General features: G+C 31.4%; 1 protein-coding gene across 1 annotated transcript in view; it reads left to right on the top strand.

Annotated features, from left to right (window-relative positions):
• Window positions 1-12,169, top strand: part of LOC106877195 (ATP-dependent RNA helicase DDX3X) — a 42,896-nt gene that overhangs the window by 15,327 nt on the left and 15,400 nt on the right. Inside the window, exons 3-5 of the mRNA XM_052970930.1 lie at window positions 4,426-4,569; window positions 8,079-8,159; window positions 10,999-11,128. Of these exons, the coding sequence (XP_052826890.1) occupies window positions 4,426-4,569; window positions 8,079-8,159; window positions 10,999-11,128 (355 nt within the window). The remainder of the gene's footprint in view (window positions 1-4,425; window positions 4,570-8,078; window positions 8,160-10,998; window positions 11,129-12,169) is intronic.

Below are 12,169 nucleotides of genomic sequence, written 5' to 3'. Positions count from 1 at the left end.
GTATGTGTGTGTGTGTATATATGTGTAGACGTCGGTATGTGTGTGTGTATATATGTGTAGACGTCGGTATGTGTGTGTGTATATATGTGTAGACGTCGGTGTGTGTATATATGTAGACGTCGGTGTGTGTGTGTGTATATATGTAGACGTCGGTGTGTGTGTGTATATATGTAGACGTCGGTGTGTGTGTGTATATATGTGTAGACGTCGGTGAGTGTGCATGTATATATGTGTAGACGTCGGTGTGAGTGTGCATGTATATGTGTAGACGTCGGTGTGAGTGCATGTATATATGTGTAGACGTCGGTGTGAGTGCATGTATATATGTATAGACGTCGGTGTGAGTGTGCATGTATATATGTATAGACGTCGGTGTGAGTGTGCATGTATATATGTATAGACGTTGGTGTGTGCATATGTATAGGCGTCGGTGTGTGTGTGTATATATATGTATAGACGTCGGTGTGTGTGTATGTGTATATATATATATATGTATGTATGGACGTTGGTGTATTATTTTACTTGTTTCAGTCATTTGACTGCAGCCATGCTGGAGCACTGCCTTTAGCCAAGCAAATTGATCCCAGGTCTTATTCTTTGTAAGCCTAGTACTTATTCTATCAGTCTCTTTTGCTGAACAGCTAGATTACAGTAATACAAACACCAGCATTGGTTGTCAAGCAGTGTTGTGGACACACACACACATGATGGTTTCTTTCAGTTTCTGTTTACCAAATCCACTCACAAGGTTTTGGTCAGCCTGAGTCTATGTATAAAACACTTGCCCAAGGTACCACACAGTTGGACTGATCCTGGAACCATGTGGTTGGTAATCACTCCTGTACCTATATGTGTGTGTGTATATATATACATGTGTGTGTGTGTATATATATATATATATATATATATATATATATATATCTATGTATATATTTATAGATGTGGGTGTATATGTATTTAATGATGTGCGTGTATGACACGCACATGTGTGTGTGTCTAGACGTGTGTATATGTGTTTATATGTATAGATGGATGTTTGTTTTTGCTGTCACTTGATTTGGAAAAACCACTATTAGTTTAGGTCATTTCACAATGGGCAAATACTTTTGCTATTTTAAATTTATTTTCTGATTTTAAAGATGATTTTAGCTGGCTTCAGCCAGTGGATCCAATACGTTGAAAGCAAGCTGATTATGTCCAATGAGCAAACAACTGATGCAGAAATTGTCAACCAGTGACAATTTCAACAGTGGCTTTATATGTGCAAGGACTAAATTTTGGTTCTAGATTCATCTGCATTTTCAGTTGTCCAGCTTGATGCTTAAAGAACTCAAAAAATGCTACCTGATTGCTTTTGTTTTTCCAGAATTCCATTGATGTGATAAAATTGATTCAGTGTAAATTAAAATCAAGATATTAAATATAGAGGTCATGCTTTTATAATTATTACAGTTTCCTTTTCATTGGTTAGCAGTACATCTCCTGAGCTCTGCATACTTGGATATTATCATATTAATTTGACACTATTTAGTCAGATTGACTACAGTAACAAGACACCAATGTGCAATGGTGTCATTATTATTCTTTACCCTGTTTTTGACCTAATGATTCCTGTAAGCATACTTTTATAAATGTAACATCTGTGCCAGTGCTCTAGATAACTGTGTTAAAAATAATGAAATAATAAAAAAAGCAATGAAGGCAATTGTAGCAGTGAAAAGGTGCAATTTTATTTAAAATATCTAGTCTTAATATATATGCTACTTTATGGTAAAAAGGGTTGCCTTTTTCATTGTAGAATCAATAGGTTTCTTTTCCATAGGCTTAGGGGGCAAGTTAGATTAATGAATGGGTCATGTAGCATGACTATTTATAAGTTCTTTTGTAATTGGTATAATTATTTTAAATCCAGGGTTTGTATTACAAACAGTTACTTGTAATTTTTAAAGCCATCTTAGTTTTTCTGGCTCTTAAGGTCAATGTTATGTTGATAGTTTCATGGAATTTATATTAAGAATGTTTTTTTGCTGTCACTTGATTTGGAAAAACCGTTATTAATTTAGGTCATTTTACAATGGGCAAATACTTTTATTTAAAATTTTTCTGATTTTAATGATCAATTTTACTTTTAAGATTCTTGAGCAATTGTCTTTTAGTATAACCCTGGGTCCACCAAAGTCTTATGAGTAGATTTGGTAGACAGAAACTGAAAGAAGCTTGTCTTGCGTGGGTGTCAGTCCAGTCTCCTAGTCTTGATATCTTGTAATAGTTGTCACTGTCATACAAGCAGTATCATTCATTGCTAATATGCTGTGAGAACATGTCTGGCCCCAGGGAAATCATCGTTTGAAAACATCCAGCTGTTGGAAATTTGCCTCAAACTCTGACCTATGCAAACTTGGAAAAATGGATCTTAGATGTTTCTACTCCCGTTTTAGGTTAATGTGGATGTTTTTTTTTTCTCTCTGGTTAGATATCAGTGACATCCTTATACTTGCTCTTAAGTTGATCTATTTAATTCTCTTAATGCACAATTCTACATCATTTGCTCCTCTTAAATTCTTAGACTTTCGGCAACCTTCTCATTGACTTTTAACTTTGTACATCTTTCATGAATGGAGATGTTAGAAATAATTCTTTTGCAATATTTTACATTTATACCTCTATAGGAAAAAACATTTACAGGATTTCTTTACTTGATTATTCATTTACAAATAACCATGTATATTATATTTAAGTATCATTGCATCACCAACATTTTCATTCAAGCTTTTCTGCATTCTTTGAATTTTTAGGACTAGAAACTGTTCGTTTTAAAAATACAAATTTACCTAAAATGTATGGGTGTGGGTTTGTGTGTGTATATATACATACACATGCATGATTGAAGCCATACAATTCAACATTTTCACTGTTATTGTAGTAGTAGTAGTAGTAGTAGTAGTAGTAGTAGTATCTGCTCTCAAGTTGCCAATTTGTTGCCTCCACCATTACAGTTGTCTTTCTTCTGCCTGTCAGTTCTGCTCTTTAAATTTCAAATTTCTTGCTGAAAACAATACCACATTTATTCCAGTTTCCTTCAGATATTAAATTTTATACTTCAAAGCTGAACATTAGCAATACTAATCTTGCTTAGTAACTCTTACTGTCAGTTGTTTTAGAGCTGAACAAACTCTTTCCTCCTTTAGTCAAACATAGGAAAAAGAATATGTTAACAGTAAAAAATTTCATTTGAAGCATTCTTTTGGGTAAAGTATACTGTTTATTCTAAATGAATTTTGCATTATAACATTGAAAAATTATGTATTTGCTTTTTTTTATTTAGGTATTAAGATAAAATGTTTGCTGTGATTTAATGGAAGATTTCTCAAAGGGATTTAAACAACTGAACATGACCTTATCTCTGGAACAGTTGTTTCCTTTTCAAAATTTGAAAGGACTTTCTCTAATGAAGTTTTAATTTATTAATTAATAATGGACTGTCTAGAGTGAAGTTTTGTTGCTTGCTGTTGGACTGGTTTTCCACCTGCTGCTAAATATTCTCACAATTACTCTCTTTATCATATTGGTCATTCTCCCTTTCTATTCAGATAAAAGCCAGAAAAGATTTTCTGGCAGAAACTTGTATATTTATGTAGTGGGAATATTGGTGGTAAACTACAAAGTGTGAAGAAAAAAGAAAAAAAAAAAAGGCGAAAAAGGATATCAATATTTTGAATGTTTGGTTTAGAAATACTTCAGTGCATTATGTTTTTAGAAAGTGTATTATAGTTCTCTCACAAAGAGAGAAAAAGTTCTTCCGTGTGCTACTTTTAAGAGGTGTTAAACTAACCGATATCAAAAACCCTGGAAATGTCTCTATGAATGAATGTCCATCAACATGACTATACTTCAGTGTTTTGAGATGGTTTCAAATATTTTGCGTGAATATGATGTAAGAACTTAATTAAAATTCCTAACATAGGTTAAATTAGATTTTACAGGCATTAAATTTGTGTAATTTAACCATTGTTCAGCATTTTCGCTATCTGAAGCAACAGCTGGCATAAACACTTCATTGAACTAATTATTGGAATCATTCAGGTGTAATTTTCTTTTCACTTAAGTTCATTTTCACTATGAAAATTAAAACTTTACTATAGATACTTAAAGCAGTTCTAAAATGACATTTTTTATATAACAGTTGATGATACCTTTCAAAGATATACATTTTTAAGTTAATGCTAATGTTTACTTTTTTTTTTAAAAAGACAGGCTAAAGATATTTCAACACTGTTGAGAGTAGATCGAATCTTTCAGTGTTAGTTAAGCATTGACTTAGTTCTGTGATATTCTGTTGTTTTCTGTTTGGCTTCAACAGTTTATTTTTCCATTCTTTTTAAGAATGCCCAATTTAATGGAATACTTATAAATTTGTTTTTATAGGTTCTCCTCCTCCTCCTGCTCCTTCAGCATCTAAAGAGCGTTATGTGCCCCCGCACCTGCGCAACCATGAGGAGAGAAGTTTATCTGTTCATGATAGCCTTGAAAGAGATTTGATTCCACCTGGTGATGACCGGAGAAATAGAGGTGGGTGGATCACTTTTTAGTTATTGCAATTTTGGGGGCAGATTTTCATATCTCTAGATAATTTTCATTTGTGGAATCCCAGATGATAAAGGGGGCAGCATCATATTTCACTCTTCAGTCTCGATCATTAAAAAAAGAAGAAAAAAAATGCTTTCATGAAGTATTTGTAATGTGTAAAGTTTAAAAGCTTTGTTTTTTTCCTTTCAGCATTTTTGTTTCTTTAATTATAAAATTGATAATTTTAAAGAGACTTTGTTTTTCTGATGATTTTCATATTTAAAAGTGTAATTGTTTTTCCACACTGTAAGTATATATAAAATCATTCTCGACTTAAAAATATGCTTATATATATATACACACGTCTGTGTGTGGCTTCATTATTTACATGTGGAGAAACATGTAAATAAATTTACATGTTTTATGTTAAACAAACATGTATTTGATCTTGTACAAACATCCTGTGGTTTAAACCACAGGGCTCTCTCTGCAAAATGGACTAGAGAATGGCTTGGCTAGACTTGTTTTATATTTTACTGATCTATCAAGTCAAAAGTGTCTCATCTGTTCTGCTTGAGAGAAAGATAGAGGTAAAGAAGCCAACAAGTTAATCAAAAATGCTCTGAGTAACATTTGCCAATTATTTGCATATTCACACGTGCTGTCTCTAGTTGGCATAAACACTTCCTTGAACTGTTTATTTTGAAATAAATAATTTTTTTTTCCTCTAAACTCTTCATTATGGAAGTTTTAATTTTGTCGATAAATTGAAAATGAGCTTTAAAAATGACTTTTCTTTTCATAACAGTTAATACCTTTCAAAGATAAATTTTTAAAGTCAATACTGTTCACTTTTTTTCTAAAGACAGATTAAAGATATTTAATATTTTTGAAATTTATTCAGATTTTTCAGAATTGATTTTTGACTAATTATTTGAGCATAGTTGTGATATTCTGTTTTACTTCAACAGTTTATATCCCCATTCCTTTTAAGAATGCCCAGTTAATGGAAACTTATAAATTTGTTTTTATAGGTTCTCCTCCTCCTCCTGCTCCTACAGCATCTAAAGAGCGTTATGTGCCCCTGCACCTGCGCAACCTTGAGGAGAGCAGTTTGGTAGCATTGAAAGAGGTTACTCATAGCTTTTTTGATAAGTATCTGTAATCTGCTTTATTTTTCTGTAGAGTGGAATGGAATAGATACTCTTGACAAATTAGCAACAAAAAAACCAGATGAAACTTGTATAATTGAGCTTTTTCTTGGTTTGTTCTTCGGAAAGAGCCTTGTTTACATAGCAAATCTAAATATGTTTATTAAATATGTTCATTATGCATGTAAACTTATATTGAAAACAATGAGTCCAACAAAATACATTTTGTTTCATCTGAAGACTCATCAGAGATTAGTTGCTAGCAGGGTAAAGTGGTGATTAGATTAGTTGCTAATAACATACAGAAGTGTTGCATGTAGAAAGAAACAGATGGACAGAAAGACAACTGGATTGATAGGAGCAAGATGGTAGGTGGGATGACGGGTAATAAGTGATAAAGGTGGTACTCCTGAAAAAGGAGTGGTATGTGGTGGTGGCAATGGAATTATATTAGTGCATGGTGGTGGTGGTGTTGATGATGGAGGTTGGTTTTGTAATTTCTAAGATGATAAAGATGGGGTTTTGGTTGTGAGGTGTAGATTGTACAGAAGTTGCGGTGGTGAAGTGATGATGCATTTATGGTAGCAAGTTGTTGGCAATAAAGGTGGGACAACAAATGTGTTGATGTTGGAATTTTCTCAAGCTAGGAGGTGGGAGCAATAAAATGTCTAAAAATCAAGGTCGTATTACTAAAATTTCTACATGCAGCATTGTCCCCTCTCCATCATTGTAGCCACCCACTACGGCCCAAACTCTACTGGTTCCCTCCACTGCTGTGGTCACACCACCATTATCACTCTCATTATGTCTCTCCCACTCCATCACCACCACCACTATCATTATTTTCTTGCTGTCACCCAATCGTGCCACCTTCTAGACAAAAACAAAATATAATTTGGGACTCATTGTTTTTAATGAAACCTTGACACTTAGACTAGCACTTTGAGTTCTCCATCCTAAGTGGCCCAAACCAAATTTTTGTGAACAAGTAGGACTTAAATAAATAGTATACATTTAAATTTTTCTTGGAAAGGTTTTAGTGTTTATATTTTGTAGTTTGTTTATGCCTATAGACAGTCCTAAATGTTCATTTAAAAATGAAGTTTACACACACACACACACACTCTCTCTTTCTCTCTCTCTTTCTCTCTCTCTCTCTTTCTCTCTCTCTCTCTTTCTCTCTCTCTCTCTCTCTCTCTCTCTGCATCTCATTTATGGTAAATCAAATGCTTTTCATATAAAGCTGTTTTTTCCCTTGGATGATCTTGCTCCACATTTTTAATTTAGTGGAACTGGTGGGTATTGCATAATTCATGCTTCATTGTTTCATAAAAATAAAACAACTTAATGTACATTTCTGTAATGAAATGTCTTTGTCAGTAAAATTATTAAAAAGCTTAGATTTTATTTCATTCTCAAATGCAGCCAGCTATAAATGACTGGATTTGGTTGCTTTTAAATTTCCTAACCAGCCTTTTGTATGAATTGTATTAGTTAAAAATTTAGTTGGTTGAAATGGAAACTTCTTTATTTGAGCAGATGGTCATGTTTTATAAGTTGGAATCCAATTTGTAAATTCCTTTTGTATATATAGTGTGCTGAAATGCATTAGTGTTCTTGTGTTTAAATATTTTAAACTATATTTTGTATTTCACATTTTTGATGCAATAATAAATCATATTTGTCAGAATTCTCCCTACCCAAAATTTTTATATCTAAAACTTCTAATTGTAAGCAAATTTTATTAATATTGACACAGATTTGCTAACTTCCTTCTGATAGAGTGATATTAAACAAGTAAATATCGGGTGATACCACATAGCCAATGAAGTATATTTGAAGTATGACTGGATGTTGAGAATATGGATAATTATCTGACTCTCCAGTTGAAGTCTCCTATTTTAAAACAATTCACTTTTTTTTGTGATAATAAAAAAATTTAGTCATTACAAATTTAAATTAAAATTTGAATGTTGTGATGTAAATAGTGTGCTTTTGGATTTTAAGCTGTACTGTTTATATAAAATTAAGAACTAAATTAGTGAACATTTGTTTCCTGAATTTCAGAAATTTAAATAATTAATTATGCAGCATTTTGTTTTTATTTAATGCAATTAATTTCAAGTTTCTATTGACCATTTCAACAACTCTGATCTCAAGTATGATTTGTCTTTTAATATTGCAAACTAAATAAATGCATTTGATCTCTTTGAAATCTGTATATTGATAAAAGAAAATTGTCATGCCCTAAAATTTGCATAAAGTAAATATTTTAAAAATTACTATTGAAACGAGGTACCCTGTAATTTTAGGGTACTGTTTAAATGCAAATAAGTAATATATGTTTATTTCCCACTGTAGATAACTTCTTGGGAGCATATGGGGCTGCTCAACGAAGTGCTTATATTGGTGGCTTACCAGCCCAAGGACTTGGCCAACCAAGTATGTTGTTTTAGTGACCTTGGGTATGCTTCAGCTGACCAAATGTCTTTGAATGAAAAAAAAAAAGCAATGCATGTTTATGTTGTTGAATGAAATCACATGTTGTATGTGTATTCGTCTGTATATTTCTGCCAATTGTGGCATGTTTTATTGTTCACATGGAGTGGACATAAACTAGTTATTTCTGTTAGTTAATAGCTTCTGTTGAAGATATTACATTATTTTCACTTCCAGTTTGCTCTCTACAAGTAGCTATAAACTTAACATTAAGCTATTGCTTAATAGATTCATACATATTCTTGTTCAGATTACCTGTGGAGCATATTTCATGTTCTAGTAGTTTTTCATTACACGCAGAAAACTATCATTTTTAAAGCATTTTTAAGTAAGAAAGGTTTTCATTTTTCTGATTCATTAATATTAGAATCTTGTTAGACTAGGTGCTTAGTGTTTTTAATGGATTTGTTGGTGTTAGAAATTTAATTTTTAGTTTATTTTTTTTCTTTTTAATGAAAATAAAAACTTTGAAAGACTGCTCAAAACTGGGTGTTTTTAGTGAAGTATTTTTAGATTTTAATTTGGACTGCACTGTTTAAATGTTCAGATTAAATAGCTATGCATCGTTTCTCAAGTTTGACAGATAGTGATAGAAAAAGTTAAAAATGAATTTATTCTCAATCTGTGTTTTGAAGTAATTTAGTTTAAGTGTATAATTTCATATTTTGTACTGTTACACAGAACATTCTGCTATCACAAAAGGAGGGTTTGATTAGATTAATGCTTGAGGCAATTTTGAACATGGATGGGGGCAGTTGAATAATTTCCCCTGCAAATTATTTTAAATGGAATAAACAGCTAATTCATGTGCTCCTCTTCCACATTCTTAGTACTAATGTTTTGCAGACGTAGAAACTTTGCTTTCAGAAAGTCTGGTTTTGCATTATTGGATTCTTTTAAATACAAAACAGTATTTAAATTTAATTTATAAGAAAATTTATCTAAATTCAATTTTGTTTTGGTAGTTATTCTCTTTAATAACTTGGTCTGTAGTAGTTAAAGACCACATGAATAAATATTTTCCTAAATATTCATTTTTTTTCTTTTAATTGTGTCCTACCATTTTCTTTTTGCATGCTTTATTTTTGTAGATATCTTTAGTATATATGGTGCATGAGTAATGATGTTTTTTTTTCCCTATTTATATTTATTTGGGGGTTTGTTTGTGAGAGTTAAAAATAGCCCCAAAAGATTCCATTTATTCAAAGAATTCCTGTGGCAATTTATAGAGTTGGAGATATTAAGTGAACATTTACAGCAATCCTAATTTTCTTACAAGTTTTTTGATTTTGTATATAAATTTGTAGCATTTCTTCTAGAATCACCTTTTGGTATAAATGTTTAATATTGAGGTTACACAGTAGTTCAAGATATGATGTATTGTAATTTAAGGTTTTAAAATGAAAATATTTAAAAAAAAAAAAAAACCTTCTTGAAGTCACTTTAATGTAATCTTAATAGAAATCAACGACTGGGTGTTGAATAATTTAGCTCACTACATTTTGCCCTCACAAGTTGTGAAACCTGATGTTTTATTGCTACATTGTTACATTTCAGAAAAAATTATTTGAACTTATTGGAACTAACACAATCTAGTTTTGTGCAACACAGACATTATAAGAACTCATTTAAGTTCTCAATACTGCTTTTTTATCTACTTGAAAGTAAATGATTTCTGTAACCCATCTTCCAATTTCTGTGCATCTATATGGTGTTCACTAATTTTCTCTGTGACTTCTTCGAATTTTGATATTATGTTCTTGTTTTCTGTTGAGCCAGTGCAATGTAAATAATGCCACACGACGTAGTTTAATATAAATATTGTATACAAATGTTTTGTTTTTGTAAATCAAAACTTTAAAACTTGTAATTGAGCAGTCTTTAAAAGTTTTTCTTTATAAGTAGGAAATGAAATATTTGTTTGGTTTCTCTTTGAGATTGTAGTTCAATTCTTATGCGCAATTATTGATTTGTAATTTGCGACTGTTACCTTGAGGTATATTTGGCATCTCTAATGTAGAAATTTCAGCAGTATAATAAATTTCAAGTTCAGAAATAAACTTAGTTAACATTCGCAAGACTTTGATTTACTTTGAGGAACAGCAATTTCATTTATATTTTGTATTCACAAATCTGTTGTGATGTGGTTCTGTGAATATTTTATTTTGATGGCTGGCTGCAGAACATAAGATTTAGGCCATTTATCAAAACAGTTGATATTGACAATGTTAATGTTTGACTAAAATATGTCATGGTTTGGCAATTGTTTGATTGCCTCTCTATTTTAGTATGTTATAATAACTCTTCATCTGGTGGTAAGTTTGTAACCATATTGGCTTATAATACTGTTACTTCTCACGAAGTCATACTATTTTATGCAAGGCTGGGTTTTTCTGATAGAAAGTTTTGTTCTTCCTGTAAATGAAATATAGGAAATGGTACAGGTGATAGTTTTCTGCATTGACATAATGGTTTAATTAAGATTAAGTTGATTCTCTTCATAACTTCTTTTGTTGAATATTAAGCTTAAAATACAAATATATCTGCTCCAAGATGTTCCTTCTCCAAAGGTGTGTTCTTGTGTGCAAATGCTGCTTTTATTTATTTTATTTGTAAGGTGAATTCTATGTTCCAAAATAGATTACAATTTAAATGTTCTTGAATTTTTAAAATAAAGTATTAAGCTGCAGTTTTAAACTTTCTAAAGATTTTGTAGTAAAACTTTTGTGGAAATTTTTTTATATCTAATTCAAAATTACCTATATTGAAATTTTTCTCTTAGATTATGACCGCAATTACCCACCTCAAGCTAACCGATACTACACTAACTACCCTCCAAGCAACAGGGGTGCTAATAGCTACAGCTATGATAATAGGCGTGGTGGCCCAACAGCATACCGCTATAATGGCCGGTGAGTATAACATTTTCATAATCTTTTTGTATAGGTATGTTTAAGTTGAAATTTGAAGGATACAACCATACTGAATTCTGTTGCTTTCTACATGTTAAAGTCACAGAAATTGTTGTGATAACACCTTCATTCTATGATACAAATCAGATTTTTTGGTTTTCTGAAACACTCATTACTCTGAATGAGATTGTTGTGAAAGCATAATTAACTTTTGGCAAGAAATGTGAGATAACCATTAAAAAAAAAAAAGCCTGTAAGCTAACAAAGCTCTTGATTGATAATATTCTGGTAATGATGGCAAAGGTTTTAACTAACAAGATGCTGTTATAAGACGACTTATAGTTTGCTTTATCCTCTTTAATCAGCTTAACTGACAGTTGAGATGATGGTGAAATTGTTAAATAATGTATCGATCAAAGCAATATAGTTGTTTTGGGTTATGATCAGTATAAAGTTTTATGCTCTAAAATGTAGCTAAATACTACTGGAGAAAAAAGTGCAGTAAAATGTATCAATACAAAGAATGTAAAACTTGCTATAGTAATGGGAATAAGTTCCACACTTAATTTTATAGTGAATAAAATATTTTTCTGTAATTTTGACTTCTGCATTTTAATAAGTATTAAGTTGTTTTTATCTCTGGTTTCATATGTCCTTAAAATGTCACATCTCCATAAATAGTCCAAAGGTCTATCTGCAAAAGTTGGGATCAAGTTGCTAAAACTTATATTCTAATATTTTTGTATTAGAATTGTTAAAAACAAAACAAAACAAAAAGGGCTTATTGGTTTCAAATTTTGGAACAAGGGCAGTAGTTTTTCTTTTTTGGTGTGTGTTTGTGAAGTGGAAATTAGCCAATTAAATCTACCTCAGAGCTCAATTGTACCTGTTTATTGATCCCGAAAGGGCAAATTATTCAGCAGAATTTGAACCTGGAATGTAATGAGCTGAGATAAATGCTTAAGTATAGCCTCTGTGTGTGTGTGTGTGTGTGTGTGTATATATATATACATATATATATATATATATATATATATAATA

This window comes from Octopus bimaculoides, chromosome 9 (genome assembly GCF_001194135.2).
Source record: "Octopus bimaculoides isolate UCB-OBI-ISO-001 chromosome 9, ASM119413v2, whole genome shotgun sequence".
In the NCBI taxonomy this organism is placed as follows: domain Eukaryota; kingdom Metazoa; phylum Mollusca; class Cephalopoda; order Octopoda; family Octopodidae; genus Octopus; species Octopus bimaculoides.
Note: the sequence above shows the minus strand (reverse complement) of the source record. Positions and strands in the feature narration are given on the sequence as shown.